The 19,050-nt window shown below is 36.0% G+C and overlaps 1 protein-coding gene across 2 annotated transcripts in view; it reads left to right on the top strand.

The window, feature by feature from the left end:
- MLLT10 (MLLT10 histone lysine methyltransferase DOT1L cofactor) overlaps positions 1-19,050 on the top strand; it is a gene marked incomplete at both ends in the record, with an annotated part of 247,795 nt that overhangs the window by 180,611 nt on the left and 48,134 nt on the right. Inside the window, 3 exons of one of the 2 annotated variants that reach the window (XM_079698967.1) lie at positions 1,113-1,157; positions 2,002-2,034; positions 14,354-14,401. In XM_079698967.1, coding sequence (XP_079555093.1) covers positions 1,113-1,157; positions 2,002-2,034; positions 14,354-14,401 — 126 coding nt within the window. The remainder of the gene's footprint in view (positions 1-1,112; positions 1,158-2,001; positions 2,035-14,353; positions 14,402-19,050) is intronic. The other variant, XM_079698968.1, reaches the window with a different exon arrangement.

Genomic DNA, 19,050 nt, shown 5'->3' with positions numbered 1-19,050 from the left:
ATAGCCAGAGAATTCCTGCGGCTTCCTGCGGCGGCTTGCGGTATCTTAGTTCCCCAACCAGGGATCGAACCCTTTCCTCCTGCAGTGGAAGTGAAGAGTCTTAACCCCTGGACCGCCAGGGAGTTCCCAGGCCAGGACTTTTGAGTCACAGCCTTAGCACTGGTTTTTTTTGTTTGTTTGTTTGTTTGTTTGCAGTACGTGGGCCTCTCACTGTTGCGGCCTCTCCTGTTGCGGAGCACAGGCTCCGGACGCGCAGGCCCAGCGGCCATGGCTCACGGGCCCAGCCGCTCTGCGGCATGTGGGATCTTCCCGGACCAGGGCATGAACCCGTGTCCCCTGCATCGGCAGGCGGACTCCCAACCACTGCACCACCAGGGAAGCCCTAGCATTGGTTTTATCGATTACTTTTCCTTTGGAGTGTCATATGGAAATTTATTTCCCATTTCTGAGCAGATTCTGCTTTTAGCAGTGTTTTATTGCTCCATGTCACCCTCTGCTCGTTCTCCTCATTTGGGTGGAGTAAAAGAATAAGAGTAATGGCTTTTCATTCATTATCATCATCAAAAATGAAAGGTAGAAGAAAGTAAGCAGAGTGTAGCTTAATGAGTTTTATATTGTTATGTAAGTCATAATGGATTTCTGCTCAGATATAAACTAAATAATTTTCATACTTAAATTGTAATTTCTAATTGAACATAGCATTCAAATGTGTTTGATACACTGTTCTCATCTAATGAATTATATAAAGCACATTAGTTTTATCTCATTGCCTAGCTGTACTTCCTCATAGAAGTGAATCCATTTATTCTTAAATGCTTGTTATACAGATTCATTTGTAAGCCCTTCTGTCTTTTCCTCATTCGTTGCACACATATACATGCACACACATTTCTACACTGTCCTGTTAAGATTTGTGAGAATTCCATCATGTTTGGTCCTCCTACCCCTTATGTCCCAATTACTGGCTCATAATTTCTGTTCTTGCATTTCTGTTTGCCCTGCTCAGCTAGACTTTTAGGTGAATGTTTTCCTGTTTTTCTCGCCTGTTTCTTTTCTGCCCTTAACTCACTGGCAACTTCTTTGCTGATTTCCTTTCTCCTCCCTCCCAACAGAAATTTCCATGCAGTATCGGCATGATGGAGCTTGTCCAACAACTAGTAAGTTGTCTAACTGGGTTGGTAACCCAGACTTTTTGACTCCTACTCTAGTGCTTTTTCTAGTATATTATGCCACTTCTGAACCTTTAAATTTTAATTTTCTAAAATGCAGTTGCTTCTTAATTGAATAGATTTCTTTCTCCTACAAAGGTAGCTTAACTTGCTGCTTTGTCCTGTGTTCAGGATCCATATTATAGTCAAATTGTGACCAAATTTTGTTGATTCCTGGCCTTTTAATATGGTGCTGCCATTGTAGAATTGTGACTTCTGTTCCCCAATGTAGTAGTACTTTCAATTTTCTGGTTTTCACTAATCTTAATGTTAATATTTGTATATTGGCATTAGATATCTTTTTTGCTTAGGCCTCTGCATATCTTGAGCCTATTATACTAAAGTCTAGGAATTGAGAATGTTTGATCAGGTTAGATGATAAAATGAGGTTTTTTGTTATAATAAATACTATTAAGTGTGACCAAAGGTGGATTTACCTATATAGAATTGCATCTTATAGATACTGACTTTCAGCCAGAAAGACATTACATAGACTACTAAATGTCTTTTTAAAAGTAGCTTTATTTATTACTAAGGAGATTGGTCATCATTATGACAGTATATCTGACATATTATTTAAATTTAGTAGGTAATATATTGGCAAGTGAAATGCGATATCTAGAAATTTATACCATGTGAAGACTGAGCCAAGCTTGTAGTTTTAATGATTTAAGCAATGATCCAAGGTAGACTTACTGAGATTTTATTATACTGATGCAGCCTATGCCTGTGTATTTCTTTTGTGTGTTTGAGAATGATCTTAACCTGAAGTCCTTTTTTCCTTACTTAAAAGCTTTCTCAGAGTTGCTGAATGCAATACACAATGGTAAGTTTTATTAGAATCTTCTCTGGTGGTTCATTTATTACAAAGGTTGCCTTTTGTAGAGAATCCCAATTGAAAGCTTGCATGTTCTATTGATGAAGTGAAACCTAGCTCTGAATCTATTGTTCAGCACCTTAGTGAAAACTTTTTGTGGATTGCCTACAGGAGGATAATAGGTCAACTTAGTTCATCAGTTTGGCTTTTACTGTCTCTTTGTAAGGCAAAATGATGATAGTGTTGTTCTACCTTTATGAAAGTCATTTTTCTATTTTTGCAGATAGTTTTTTCTAGTTCTTATGAGCTCTGGCTTGCCAGTGCAGTTGGTGATTGGTACCTACATCAGGAATTTGCTGCTTCTTCCACAACTGGGAATGTGAATTTTATTTTTAGGATTAAAATAATAATAATAGTTTTATTATTCTATCTCTCTATTCCATTTAGTGAATAAACATAAGATAGCCTTTTAGATTATGTCTAATTTGAGGCCAGGTTTTTACAGGGACTTGCATCTTTTGCAGGATTGGGTTCTGAAATCAGAATATAAGGCAAATGCTACCATTTTTTTAACTTTTAAGATACAATTATAATGGAGTTTATTTTTGCAAAAGTGGTAGAGAGTTTCTTCAGTTCCAAGAACCTTCCTTAATTCTTTGCTGTTCAAAGAAAATTCTTGAATATAGTATCATCTTTGTTGATTATCTTTTTTAGTCATTAGCTGACATACCTCTTATTTGTTCAAGACTGTTTAAATGATTCCAAGCAGTTTTCCCAACACATTTTCATTAACTTTCTGAAATCTTGCGTATTTTGCTAATGTAGTTTAATTTGCAGTCGTTTTGCATTGCATTTGGATTAAATTGTCAGGTGTTTGCAAATCTATAGCCAGCAAGAGACTAATGGCATGATGAACAGGCGTAGACACTGTGTTGATTTGAGGGCTAGTGTGGTTGGGATGGGAAACCCATAATGAGCATTTTATTAATGGGTACATTTCTAAAATAACTCTTGCTTCCCTGTGTAACCTGGAACTGCAGACTCTTAGAATAAATACTCCAGATAAAAAGGAACTCTTGAATATTAGGTATCTAGAGGAAAAGGGATTGGAAGCATTCTTAAGAATAAACCAAATATGTTACCATTCTTTGATAGGAAAGTATAGAACGTCATCTTCAGTTTGCACAGGTAAATTTAGACTTGCTCTGTAATTTTGGAATATTAGAATTTAGAGGCGTGCTGAAAGTTTGAAAAGAGTATATTTGGGGTAAACCGGAAGTAGATACTGTTGGGAGCCACCGAAATCCTTTGTCATTATTAACTGACATAGTACCGGGTTGTCTTCATCTAACAGGCCACGTGTCCTGTCTCTTTGCATGGGTGAATGAAGTTAATGTCATGGGAGTAATATAATGACCACAGGGTTTCTTTACGATCTTGGTTATTTTGTAACCGGAAAGTTGACCCCCATCACCCATTCCACCCCATCCATTGATGGACATTTAGGTTCTTTCCGTGTCTTGCCTATCGTAAATAGTGCTGTAGCGGACATGGGGGTGCAGATATCTTTTTGAACGAGTGCTTTTGTCTTCTTCAAATAAATACCCAGAGGTGCATCCATGTGGTAGGACTTGTTTGTCTTTTAAAGGACCCTCCAAACAGTTTCCCAATAGTGGCTGCACCAATTTACAGTCTCACCAACAAGGGTTCCCTTTTTTCCACATTCTCACCGATACTTACTGCTTGTATTTTTGATAATAGCCATTCTAACAGATGTGAGGTGATATCTTGTGACTCTGATTTGCATTTCCCTGATGATTAGCGATGTTAAGCATCTTTTCATATGTCTGTTGGCCATCTGTGTGTCTTCTTTGAAAAAATGTCTCTTCAGATCCTCCGCTCAGTTTTTAATCGGATTTTTTTCCCTCTTGAATTATAGGAGTTCTTTATATATTTTGGATATCAACCCCTTATCAGATACAATTGACCCTTCAACAGTTGAAACAACTAGGGGTTGGGGTGTGCTGAGCCCTGAGCAGTTGAAAATCAAGTACTGCTATCTCTGCCTTAGAAACAAAGGAAATGACAAATGACTCACCCAAAGCAGGAAGCAGAAACAGTTTAGATAGAATCAAAACTTAAGCCCTGGTTCATTTGATTCCACATATGATGATTTCGAAGCAAACACAAACTTTCTCCCACACTTAAAGATTTGTAAAATGAAAATACAGGTACTATGTTTATTGAAAAAAAAAACATTAAGTGTACTTGCGCAGTTCAAACCCATATTCAAGGGTCAGCTGTGTATGATTTGCAGATGTTTTCTCTCTTTTGGTAGGTTACCTTTTCATTTTGTTGATGGTTTCCTTGGCTTTGTGGTAGCTTTTTACCACTTGTTTATTTTTGATGTATTACCACTTGTTTATTTTTGTTTCTGGTATCAAGTCCAAAAAATCATCACCAAGAGCAATGTCAAGGAGCTTACTGCCTATGTTTTCTTACAGGAGTTTTATGGTTTCAGGTCTTACATTCAAGTCTTTAATCCATTTTGTGTTGATCTTTGTGTACAGTATAAGTCAGTGGTCCAGTGTCATCCTTTTGCATGTGGCTGTCCAGCTTTCCCAGCACAATTTATTGCAGCAACTGTCCTGTCCCCATTGTATAGTCTTGTCTCTTTTGCCACAAATTGACCGTATATGCTTGGATGTATTTCTGGGCTCCCTGTTCTGTTCCACTGATCTATGTGTCTGCTTTTATGCCAATACCATACTGTTTTGACTACTGTAGCTTTGTAATATAGTTGAAGCCAGGGAGCATGATGCCTCCAGGTTTGTTGTTCTTTCTCACGATTGCTTTGTCTATTTGGGGCCTTTTGGGGTTCCATACAAATTTTAGGATTGTTTTCTCTATTTCTCGGAAAAGTGCCGTTGGAATCTTCATATGGTTTACACTGAATCTCTGGCTTCCTTTGGGTAGTGTGGACATTTTAACAATATCAGTTCTTCCAACCCGTGACTATGGAATATCTTTCCATTGTTTGTGCCTTCAATTTCTTTCATTAATGTCATTTAGAGAGATGACATTTAGTAGAGATCTTTCAGCTCCTTGGTTAAATTAATTCCTATGTATTATTCTTTATGATGCAGTTGTTAGTGGGATTGTTTTATTAATTTCTCTTTCTGATAGTTTGTTATTAGTGTATAGAAATGCAACTGATTTTGTATATTGATTTTATATTCTGCCACTTTACTGAATTTGTTTATTTGTTTAACATTTTCTTTTGTGGAGTCTGTAGGGTTTTCTATATATAGTATTATGTCATCTGCAAATAGTGACGGCTTTACTTCTTCCCTTCCAATTCGATGTCTTTTATTTTGTTTTCTCACCTAATTGCTCTGGACTTATATTTTCAATTACGAAGACAAGTGTAGAATTGGCACCTAGTGAAGTAATATTTAGCCTGTGGAGGATTGAAGGAGAGTTGCTTGGACTTAGTTGGAAAAATCCATATGTTTGTGTTTTCTCTTTTTTCAAATATCTTCCTTTTTTTTTTGGTTTTAATTGTGGTAAAATACACATAAATTTGCCATTTTAACCATTTTTAAGTGTACAGTTAAGTAGTGTTAAATATATTCACATTGTTGTACACCCAATCTCCAGAATTTTTTAATCTTACAAAAACTGAAACTATAGTCATTAAACAACAGCTCCCCATTTCCCCCTCCCCCCAGCCCCTGACAACCAGCGTTTTACTTTGTTTATATGAATTCGACTACTCTAGATACCTCATGTGAGTTAGAATCATGTAGTATTTGTCTTTTTGTGACTGACTTACTTCACTTAGCATAATGTCCTCAAGGTGCATCCATGTTATAGCATGTGTCAGAATTTCCTTCCTTTTTAAGACTGAATAATATTAGTACTGCATTGTATCATATACCACATCTTAGCATTTACCTGTTAAGGGACACTTGGGTTGCATTCACCTTTTGGCTATTGTAAATAAGCTGCTTTGAACATGGATGTTCAGATATCTTTTCGAATCTCCATTTTACCCAGAAGTGCAATTGCTGGATCATATAGTAGTTATATTTAAAATTTTTTTCAATTGAGGTATAGTTGATTTACAATATTATATTAGTTTCAGGTGTACAACATAGTGATTCAAAATCTTTATAGATTATACTCCATTTAAAGTGATTATACATTATTGACTATTATACATCCCTGTGCTGTACAGTAGATCTTTGTAGCTTATTTATTTTATACAGTTATATTTTTAATTTTCAAAATCTGTTTCCATGGTGACTGCACCATTTTATATTCCCACCAACAGTGTACAAGGATTTCAGTTTTTCAATATCCTTGCCAACACTTAATGTTTTTTTGCTTTTTTTTTTTTTTTATGATAGTAACCATCCTAATGGGTGTGAGGTGTCAAATGTTAGCTTAAAAATTTTTTTCTTCTTCATTATATTGAGCATCAAGCAATAAAAACCTTGAGACTTGTCTCTGGGGGAGGAAAGAAAAAGAAGAATTTACATTCCATTTTATTCTTCTGTATTTGGTTTTTATGGTTGCTCAAACAAGTTATCACAAACTTAAAGCAATACAAATTTATTACAGTTCTGTAGAAGTCTGACATAGACCTCACTGGGTTAAAATTAAGGTGTTGGCAGGCTTTGAACCTTTTCAAAATCTCTAGAGGAAGATCTCTTTCCTTATATTTTCCAGCTTTGGGAGGCTGCCTGCTCTCCTTGCCTTGTGGCCCCCCATCTTCCATCTTCAGAGCCATCAGCCATGGGGAAGTCCCTCTAATGCTTCAGTCTGTCTGGTTCTCAGATACACTTTATGAGCACTCTTATGATTAGATTGGGCCCACCCAGACAATTCAGGATGAGCTCTGCATCTCTGGGTCCTTAACTTAGATAAATTTGTGTAGTCCCTTTTGCTGTTTAAGGTAACGTATTCACGGGTTCTGGACATTAAGGCATGGACAGCTTGGGGACAGGTTGGGGAGCATTATTTTGCATACCATGTCTGCTCACAATTATTCTAACTGCCATACTTTAAGAAGATGTTACTAAAATCATTTCCAGGGTTAGGGTTTATTGGTACATGTATTTATTGAATAGTTTTGGTTTTAGCACCTTTTTTGTTAGCTTTTTTCCCATAAATTACTAGTGACCAGTTCTGGTTGCCAATTTCAGGAGACAGGTTTTTATCTTACTTGATTTCATTTCAGAGAAATTGGCCATTCTCTTTTGAAGCTTTCTGTATTCCATTATAGCATTCTCCTCTTTTTTATAAATTATAAAATACTTCAAATTTATAGAAAAGTACAGAGATTATGAATTTATTACAGATATAACACCTGTTAATATTTTGCCATATTTTTATACATCCTTTTTCAGCTTTTATTCTGAAACATTTGATACATTGAAAGCAATATGTATAAGTTACGTGGCCACACTAGTAAAATGAGCACTCAGGAATCTACCACCAATTTAAGAAATAGAATGTTACCAGCACTGTTGAGTATAGTGCATGCTTTTCACCATTGCGTTCCCCAAGGTTAATGACTATCCTGAATTTTGTTTATCATTCCTTTGCTTTAATTAATTGTTTTGCATGTACATATAAAATTACACCCCTTATTTCTTTTTCATACTTCTCTCATCCTTTTTCAGAGTAAATGGTTCTTGTTCTACTTCTCCAGTATCTTATCTTTTCCCCCCAAAGTTTTTAATGAAGTAAAATTTATGTAATATAAAAGTTACAATTTTAACCATTTAAAAGTATATAATTCAAAGGTTTTTGGTATACGGTTGGCCCTTGAATAACTCAGGGGTTAGGGGCCCTGACGCTCCTCACATGTAAAAAAAATTGCATAAAATTTATAGTTGGCCCTTTGTATACAGCTTTCATCCCTATTGTCAGTTTCGCATCCATGGATTCAACCAACCGAGGATCATGTAGTAATGTAGTACTTACTGTTGAAAAAAATTCACATGTAAGTGGACCCATGCAGTTCAAATCCATATTGGTAAAGGGTCAACTGTATTCATAATGTGGTGCAACTGTAACCACTGTCTAATGCCAGAACATTTTTATTTTATTTTATTTTATTCATTTATTTAATTTTTGGCCGCATTGGGTCATCGCTGCTGCACGGGGGTTTTCTCTAGTTGCTGAGAGCGGAGCTACTCTTTGTTGCAGTGTGTGGGCTTCTCGTTGCTGTGGCTTCTCTTGTTGTGGAACACGGGCTCTAGGCGCACAGGCTTCAGTAGTTGTGGAACACGGGCTTCAGTAGTTGTGGCTCACGGGCTCTAGAGCGCAGGCTCAGTAGTTGTGGCACACAGGCTTAGTTGCTCCGCGGCATGTGGGATCTTCCCAGACCAGGGCTCGAACCCGTGTCCCCTGCATTGGCAGGCGGGTTCTTAACCACTGCACCACCAGGGAAGCCTAATGCCAGAACATTTTTATCAATCTGGAAATAAATCACATACATCCCAATATATTCCCCCCCTCCCCCATACCCTGGCAATCAGTAAGATACTTTCTGTCTCTATGGATTTGCCTTTTGTTGACACTACATGTAGAGGGAGTTCGTGTCTGGTTCCTTTTACTTGGCATAATGTTTTCCATATTTAAGCATAAGTTTTGTCTATGTTGTAGCACATATCAGCACTTCATTCTTTTTTCTATGGCTTGATGATACACATTATATGGATATACACCACATTTGGTTTATCCAGTCATCAGTTGATGGACATTTGGGTTGTTTCCACTTCTTGACTGGTATGAAACTGCTGTGAACTTTCACACAAGTTTTTGTGTGAACATATTTTTTTTATTTGTCTTGTGTATATACTTAGGTTAGAATTGCTGGGTCATTATGGTAACTCCTGTTTAACTTTTTGAGGAACTGCCAAACTGTTTCCCACAGCAGCTGTACTACTTTACATTTCCATTAGTAGTATATGAGGGTTCTAACTTCACCACATCCTCACCAAGACTTGTTATTTTCTTTTTTTTTTTTTTCCCTAGCCATCCAAGTAGTGTGAAATGGTATCTCATTGTGGTTTCAATTTGCATGTACCTTATGACTAATGAATTAGCATCTTTTCATGTTCTTTTTGGCCATTTGTATATTTTCTTTTGAGAAAAATCTATTTATATCTTCTTGTATCAATTTTTGTAGTTTGGATGTTTCTAAGAATTTGCCCATTTCATCTAGAATTTTAAAATTTCTTGGCATACAGTTATTCATAGTATTCTCTTCATAATCCTTTAAAAATTTTTTTGGTAATGGGAGTAGTAATATCCCCTTTTATTCCTGATTATAATATATTTGAGTCCTTTTTCCTTTGTCAGTTTAGCTGAAGTTTAGCAATTTTGTTCTTTTCTTTTAATTGGAGTATACTTGCTTTATATGCCATTTTGTTCTTTTAAACCAACTTGTGATTTCATTCTTTTTTTAAAAATATTTTTCCTTTTCTTTATTGTATTTCTGCTATTTATTTATTTTTCTTCCTTCTGCTTGCTTTGAGTTTCATTTGCTCTTCTTTTTCTGATTCCTTAAGATAGGAGGTTAGATTATTTATTTCAGATCTTTTTTTTGAAAGTAGGTCTTTACAGCAATGTCTTCCTGAGAGTATTGACAGTATCTTTTACGATTTCTTTGTATACCTCTTGTTTTATTCCCAGGATCCTCTCCTCTACTTATTCACTTCTCATTCTATGCCTATTCTGTTGGAAGATATCTTATTCATACCTACAGATGGAGCAGTCATCTATATTCGTTAGATTGCCAGATCTCTGCCTCTAGTGTAGAATTTTATCTTGATTTTCAGACTCATTCCCAACGACGTAATAAACCTCAGTTCTTCTTACATTCCCACTCTAAGCCTGCTTCTTCTCTGGTGTTCCTTATCTCTATATGATAGATTAAAAGAATTAAAAGTTCTAAACCAGAGTTATGCTAGGGACTTAAAGAAATGAGAGGGAAGAGTTTAGTTTGTCACCATTTGTTTTTTTAAAGGTTTTTCCTGTTATTCATCACTTTAACTTGTCTTTTCCTTTATGTTTCCACTGCTCCTGCTTTGGCAGTTCTACGTAATTTGTCATATGAACTCTTTCAGCAACCTCTTAACCTTCATTCTGTTATCCAGCTCATTCTCTAGGTGTTACCAGAATCTATTAGGGTCTATGTAAAGATGCAGATCAGGGACTTCCCTGGTGGTCCAGTGGGTAAGACTCCAGGCTCCCAATGCATGGGGCCCAGGTTCCATCCCTGGTCAGGGAACTAGATCCCACATTCATGCCGCAACTAAAAGAGGTCCGCATGCCACAGCTAAAGATCCCACATGCCGCAACTAGGACCTGGTGCAGCCAAAATAAATGAATGAATAAATAAATATTTTTAAAAATTTTTAATAAATAAAGATGCAGGTCAGACCATGTCACTGTCTTACTTAAATCCTTTAAGGATTTTCTGGTATTAATGGGATACATTCATATTGTTTAGCAAGGCATAAGGAGTTTTTCTGGCACTGACCTGCCGTTCCAGTCTAATTTCTTCTCTCCCACTTCTTGCTGCATCAGTGTAATCTACTCATAGTTTCCTGATAGACTGTTGTCTGCAAAATCTATGATATAGACTTTGGTTGTGTCTGCTGCTGGTATGGCCTTCCTCCTTTCCTTACTAATGAAAGTAGAATTTAAAACTAAGGACAGATTTATCTCCTACAGAGTTTTTTCCAAAGTCTTTTGATAGAAACAAAAACAAAAAAAAAACACTTCTGGGTTCTTGTACATAATGATCTAATATTTTCTTCATTCTATTTCTGCTGCTCCTCCAGACAGTTGTTTTTGTTTCTGTGATCTATATCTTAGTCATACTTGTCTCACATTTGTGAAACTTAAAAAAAAAGAGACAAACCCATAAACTCTTCCGTTAGAAAGTGGAAATTCTGAAAAGTTGAAGACTGGATTACTTTCATTATTTACTCTCTAGTATCTGATACATCTCAAAATGTTTTATTATATAGAACTTTATAAAATTAAAATTTACTATTTCACTGAGACTTGTTTTGAAAACTATAAGAACCAAGGAAATAGTGTATGTTTAATAGTCATAGATGTTGAATTTTAAGCATATATCTTGACTTGGTGTTTCTCATAGAGGATCTTAGGGCTTAATGGTGGTGGTTTTTTTGAATATGTGTAAAATATTCCATAAACTTTTTTATGCATATAAATTTTTCCCTTTATTGTGTGTATTTTAATTTTTTTATTGGAGTATAGTTGCTTTACAATGTTGCGTTAGTTGTATAGCAACATGAATCAGCTGTACGTTGAAATTGGTGTTTCTCAATAAGGAGATAAGAATATCATCAATACAAAGAAAAATACTTTCAGGAAAACACTTCACCAATATATTTGTAAAAAATAAGCCCAGTGGGATGAATTTTATGTGATCAGAGAAATTTAGGAAACTTAAGAGTTGAAGAAATAAAATTATTGTACTAACAGAGGAAAAAGAAAACTGAACAGATAGGAGAAAGATATAATGTAAAAATCTTTTAGTAAATTTTTGAAACTTTTAAGGCAATTTGGAAAGGCAAAGTAGTCATTTGACTATTTTAGAAAACAATGTATGGGGATGGTAAACTTTGAATAGATGTCCATGAAGTGAAGTGCCTTGTATTTAATAACATTTTGTTTTATGGTGGTACCTTGGAACTAGCCAGCTTGAGTAAGAGAATTTAGATTTCACAATATTACTAAACTCTAAGTTTAACTTCTGTTTCATTTGGTAGGTGTATTTAAAATGCTTATAATAATGATGAAACAAGTACTATGTATATAGGGATTACAGTTTAGTTTCATAGACCAGTTAAAAACTAGCACATCATCAGCCTGGTTTTCATCATCCTATTTCAGGTATGATTTTGCTCTAGTGCTTTCTAGGTGGTTTAATAATTTATTTATTTGTTCATAGTTTTTCTTCCTCACTAGAGTATAAAGCTGTTTAGCATAGGAATTGAGTTTTTTCTTTATTTCATTGGTATTTAGTTCATCATCTAATAGACTCTCCATTAATGTTAAATGAATAAATTGTCATCAGTTACTACACAGCCCTTGAATAGGTTCTATATATTCTTTATAATGTGTTCATTTTCTTCAGGAATTAAACTTTGCATTAGGCAGTCTTGTTTCTGTCAGAGTAGGAACTTGGTTCTTTGCTGCAGTAATGGAGTTGCTTCATTTGTTTGTCTTGGCAGTTCTCACTTTTAATATAACTTTGAAATGGAAGATAAAAGTAGCTAGAGAGCTTGGATCTGTTTTCACCACAGTAACATTGCTAATTGATTTCTGTGCCCGTTTCCTACGCTGTTGAATCCCCTTTCATTATGGCGCCCAGAATTTGTCACAGCCACACTCATCAAACACATCTCACTTGATGGAGGCGGCAAAGCAATGCCAACCAGTTATTCATAGATATCTCCTATAGGATTGAGAGTAATAGGGATGCTAATTGATTTGGGGGGTGAACATTCTCCCTCAAATATGGGATCCTATCCAGGTTTTTTCAGAATAGTTTGTAGGAAACTAGATTTTTATTCTTCATATGTGTCCCCTTTTCATTTCAGGGAAGCATTGAGGTGTAGGGATTTAAGAACAAACACGAGTAGTTCTCAGAACAGTTCCGTAGTACATCTGTGAATCATTTGAGAGTCACTGTGTGGGGGCTTCCCCGGCGGGCCAGTGGTTAGGACTCCAAGCTTCCAGTGCTGGGGACGCGGGTTCCATCCCTGGTTGGGGAACTAAGATCTCACGTGCCGCACGGCGCTGCCAAAAAAGAAAAAAGACTCACTGTGTGTAATGAGGCATTACTGATGGGAGAAGCTGTCTCTGTGAACAGTGTGGAGATTGAGAACAGTGGATCTAGATTATTCTAGATCTAATTTCTTTTTAATCACAATAGACTTGTTTTTCCTTCTTACCCAATTAGTTGGTGTGTTATTTTTATACAATAAATTGTTAACATCCCAGGATACAGCAAATGCTGCTGTTTGTTTCAATGTTTGTTCCTGTGTAGGAAGGAATTTGACTGAGTACTATATAGCCTTGCTAAGTAGTATAAGACATATACTATAGATAAGACAGTAAGACTTTTTCCATTTCAAAGCATGTAAGCTACTTTGTCTCTTGGATCTCTTTAAGTTCCTGAAAGGTAGCCTTCAGAGACTTTTAAGTGATAAACAGAGAAGGATATTAACATTTGGATGGTGAATCAGCCACTGGGGAGATAAAGTCATTTTCAGTATGCATGTTAACTACTTATAAAGTGAAATGAATTTTATAAGCATCTCATTGAAACTGCAAGAGAAGAAGAACCTGAAAAGTTCTTATTGAGTGAAGGAATTAGTGTAAATGGAAATGAATTTATAAGAATTATTATTATTATTTTTTAAAGAACATTGCATTTATTAATTTGAAAAGTCGACCCAAATACTCACTGTCCATTTTTAAATGCCGGGGCTATTACATCTCCACTAAGATATATAACTTTGTTTGAAAAAATCACCTTTCAAGTGTCAAAAATGTCTAGTCAGATACTTTTTTTCAAGGTATTTAGATTCCTTGGCTGTTAAAATGAAAAGCTATTAGCACATACTATTTGTGTTTAGTGTATTATAGGTGTGTCCTTGATCATTTATATCCCCTCAGTACTCCGGCAGCTCCCCTTAAACTCTAGTTTCTGATTGTGTCTGTCCATTTATCCTCTCATCCGAAACAAACCCAAATAAAATCTCAGCAGGCCAAATCCCTCTCCATACATGCAGCAGACATCCCCAACCCTTCTTCTACTCTGCTGGAAATGGTAATAAGTTGCTCTTTTTTTTTTTTTTTTTTAATATCTTTAATGGAGTATAATTGCTTTACAATGGTGTGTTAGTTTCTGCTTTATAACAAAGTGAATCAGTTATACATATACATATGTTCCCATATCTCTTCCCTCTTGCGTCTCCCTCCCTCCCACCCTCCCTATCCCACCCCTCTAGGTGGTCACAAAGCACTGAGCTTTAAATTAATTAAATGGTACTGCCATTGATAATATCTTTATTTAGGGTGCTACCTTTTTATTTTAGTGAAGAATAAATTTATAATGATTGAAAATTCCCCTTCCCCCCTTTTGGACTTTAACCCTACTGATTTTTCCTCCTCATAATGTCTTAAGTTCCTCAACTTGTCTATCATGGTAGGTTTTAGGAACTGGTTATTAAAAATTCAAAATTAAAGTGTGTCCTTTCTTTAGACAGAGATGACAATTCTACACTAACAAAGCAGGAACTTAAATTCATAGGTATGTAGCAAACTCAAGCGTGGTTCTAAAGGTAATAGTGTTAAATTAATCCTAATGTACCTTGGAAGCCTTCACATATAAAGCAGTATTAGAGATCTGTAGTCACAGAAATGATAGCTGAAAGGATTCTCCATAATTTTGGATGATTGGTGGGATGAAGAATTTTATCATGTTCTTATTGTTGTACTTGTTTGGATTTTTTATATTAAGACATGGTACGGTGGGTTTTAGGATTCCTTAAACTATTTACCTGTCAGGGTCTAGACGCCTTAAGTCTTTGATTTTTTAAGAACACTTTCTACATCTGTGACCCTTCTCTCACTGAGAGAAAGAAGAATCTGAACCATATTCTATGATTTATAATAATTCTCTAATTCTGTAATGTGTCTCTAATACTTCTGGAATAGTTTGAGAGTGAGCATGTGTATTCTGAATCCACTACTCTTAACCAATTAATGTATGCATGTACTCCACCCCTTTCTCTCTCCTTAAACCCTTAGTTTCGCATATTAATAAAAGGAATCTTGCAGGTTGTGAGTATCTGCAATATGAAACATTGCTTCTCGAGTGTCGAAACTGTTTTTCATTTGACAAGTATATATTAAGTTCTTTCTAAATCTAAGATCCTGGTTAGTTGCTTTGGCAGAAATAAGTGTATACTGTAAATGGATCCTCCCTTTAGGAAAGATAAAATCTAAAAGGAAAAGAAATGTGTATATAAATAATTTCAAGATATGTAGTTTTAACTTCTTTAATGATCTACATTATAATAAAGAGTTCAGGATCAGAGGAAATTACTTTCAACTGCGGGAAGGAGATGTCCAGAGAATGTAACATTTTACCTGATGCTTAAAGAGCATGTAGAATTTAGCCATATGGAGAATAGGGATCGGGATCGGGGCTAGACTCCTAATCCCAGAAATACAAAACAGCACAAGCGGTGGCACATAAATGAGAATACACAGGGGCTTCCCTGGTGGCGCAGTGGTTGAGAGTCCGCCTGCTGATGCAGGGGACACGGGTTCGTGCCCCGGTCCGGGAAGATCCCACATGCCGCAGAGCGGCTGGGCCCATGAGCCATGGCCGCTGAGCCTGCGCGTCCGGAGCCTGTGCTCCGCAACGGGAGAGGCCACAACAGTGAGAGGCCCGCGTACCGCAAAAAAAAAAAAAAAAAAAGGAATACACAGGCTGTGTAAAGTGATGGTGATACTGTTATTTGATATGAATTAAGAAAAATAACACCCTTAGATACTAGGCCAAAAGGTTGAGAGTAGTTAGTGTTTGAGCTGGGGAAAAAAGATAAAACCTGTTGTTTAGGAAGGTTCATCTGGCTGTAGCATATAAGAAGATTAAAAGGAGCTAATGCTGGAACAGAGAAACCAATTAGATTTTTAATGTAACGTAACCAAATGTATTGAGTGCCTGAATGAGAATAATGAAGTCAGACTGATGGGACATATATTACCCAGGAAGAAACTGGTAGTAATTGTCAGTGAACTGAATGGCTGGAGCTTGGGAAGGATGGGTATTCATTTACTAACAAGGTATTTAGGTAGAGACGTTTAGCATGCAAATGGATTGATGAGATTAGAGTTTGGGCATGAAGGAGTATTGATAGTAGTCCTCCACATAGGGGTAAATAACTAAAACTCCAAGATTGGTCAAGGCTGAGAAATATTGATAGAGAAGAAGAAGGAAGGTTGGATCAGGTTTATTTTAAGATAGGAAAGTCAGGGTGGAAAGGAAGACTCTAGAAAGATCAAAGATCAAGACATAAGAGAAGAATATTTGATGGACCAAACAATGTGGACAGATGGGAAGAGATCAAGTGAACAAGCAGAAAACAAGTAGAAACATTCAATGTAAAAAACCCCACAGTATTCATAATTTTGGATTAATGCATGTTTAAATTAGTAGAAATTTTAAAAGTAGCCTTTTCCCTCCAAAAGAAATGATTGTTACTTTCAGGTATGTATAGTAACTTGAATGTGTTTACTACAAAAGTGGTATCCTTTTAGTGTACTTCAGAATAATGTTTTAATGATTATATGAGTAACAAATAATGATACCTATATATGTAAAGATTATGGTTCTGAGCTACAGTATTTTCTTTTGTAATACTCAGTGTCTCCTGAGAAGTTACCTCCTCTCCTTTTGTCAAAAATGTGTCTGTCTCTCATTGTATTCTCTGCCTTCGCCTAACTGAATCAGTCACCAAGTGGTACCCTTCTAAATATTTTTTTCTAATTAATTAATTTGAAGCTTCCTAGATATGACTTTTATATCTGATTTCTTTATTATTTTCAGACTCCATCTTCTTCATGGCTATGGGTTGGTTCAGATCCTTACTTAACCTCTTTCACAGATTATTGTAATATACTAGACTCCTTTTGGTTTTGTCAGTATACCTAGAGTTGGTCAGGTGGGCTGACCCAAGACAGTATCTCAGAAATGAAGGTAGGAAAGAATGTCATTTAATCATTAATGATAAAAACATAAACTGTCAAGAATGCCAGATTTGCTTATCTTATTCTTCCTTAAAATAATCTTGGGAAACACATCATAATTGGGAAGTTACTTGCTTAGTGAATCTGCTACCAGAATAAGGAGTTAGATTATGTTTAAAGACTGTCACCATCTTGATAACATTCTTTTTTTCTCTCTTTATAATGCAGTTCATTGCTTTGCAGCTTCCTTTTACATTAATGTCAGGTCATGTGTTTTCTGAAAATCTGTCCCAATCACCTTGATTAAACCTGGAGTTATAGACCATGTCTTGTGGTGAGCTGTTTCTATAGATGGCTGATATTACTTGTTTCACATTCATAGGGTCATTTTATTTCAGGATATCTGGATTTATGTATGTACCTATTTCTGACAGAATAGTGTATTTATATAATAACAACTCAGTATTTGGAATTGTGTTTCTCAGATTTTTCTCCAGGATGCTTGTAATATTAGGAGCAACTAATATTTTTATTCAAAAGTGTATTAGGAAACTTATATTGAAAGTTGTTTCTGGGTGTGTCAAGATTTAGGAGACTAAAAATCTGATCTTCTACCCAGATCAGTCCTTAAAGCAACTTTGGAGAGGAAACAAATCAGTGGAATAAACGTATAAAGGCATAAGGGAAAATAATTTGAAACAAAGAAAATATTATAAAAAGAAAGAAGTAGAAATTTTAGGTATGGAAGGCTATTTTAATGGTTGAAGTAAAGAATGCAATATATGGGATAAATATAGCCAAGGAAGAAAATAATTAATGGAAAGTTCAGATTAAGAAAATCCCTAGAAAGGCAGAGAGAATCTATATATAAAAAATAAAACAATATCATATGGAGAATAGAAGTAGAATCCAGATAACAGGAGCCCCAGAAAGGTAGAGAGAGAAAGATGGAGAAGAGGAAATAACCTGAAGAAATAATGGAGGTAAAACTTCCTTTAAAAAAAAAATGAGGTCTTAGATTGAAACAGCTCATGAAGTGTCAAAGAAAAGAGTGAAGGAGGGCTTCCCTGGTGGCACAGTGGTTAAGAAACCGCCTGCCAATGCAGGGGACAAAGGTTTGAGCCCTGGTCCGGGAAGATCCCACATGCCACGGAGCAACTAAGCCCAGTGTGCCACAACTACTGAGCCTGTGCTCTAGAGCCTGTGAGCCACAACTACTGAGTCCGTGTGCCACAACTACTGAGCCTGCGTGCCTAGAGCCTGTGCTCCACAACAAGAGAAGCCACCTCAATGAGAAGTCTGCACACCGCAACTAGAGAAAGCCTGTGCACAGCAATGAAGACCCAATGCAGCCATAAACAAACAAACAAACAAACAGACAGTCTTCATCTGGACACATTATTGGGAAATTTAGACATATCAAAGAAATACATGGACTATTATTATGAAGTGCTTCTTGTAGTATCTCCTGGATTTGATTATCAAGTTTTATTTAGGAAGTTTACCTAAGTAACTTGAAAATATATCCAGGATATATTTTCCCAGACAACAAACCCAGAACAACAAGTTGTATATTATTATGCATAAATAATAACTATGGTAAAGAACTGTTGATTCCTTATAATATGACTCTTGTTTTCTTGGTGCTCAGATTCTAGTTGGAAGAGTCAGAAAGGTAAATGAGTAATTACAGAATAAAATGTTAGACAAAATTATCATAGTGGATATGTTAAAGATTTATGTTATAGATTTGAGAGTAGTTTTTTCCTTGTCTTCATTTTCTAAAATTGAATGTGGTCATTACATTCATTCATTCCATGCCGGGTCGTAGTTGCTGCATGTGGGGTCTTCGTTGCAGCATGCGGACTTCTTAGTTGTGACATGTGGACTTTAGTTGCAGCATGTGAACTCTTTAGTTGCGGCATGCATGCGGGATCTAGTTCCCCGACGAGGGATCGAATCTGGGCCCCCTGCATTTGGAGCACAGAGTCTTACCCATTGGACCACCAGGGAAGTCCTTATGTTTTCAATTAAATCACAAAAAATTTTAATGAAGAATGGCAAATTGTTTTAATAGCTGCCACATCTAATAAGATTATGTTTTTCATTTTAATTGGCAGTTTTTCTTTTCCTATTAAACCTTATTTATGTGTCTTATCTCTTCTTAGTGAAGTACTCTCCTTCATTAAACTGACCACCTAT

Source organism: Hyperoodon ampullatus (genome assembly GCF_949752795.1).
Source record: "Hyperoodon ampullatus genome assembly, chromosome: 3".
Taxonomy (NCBI): Eukaryota; Metazoa; Chordata; class Mammalia; order Artiodactyla; family Ziphiidae; genus Hyperoodon; species Hyperoodon ampullatus.
This window is presented reverse-complemented; position numbering and strand designations above follow the sequence as displayed.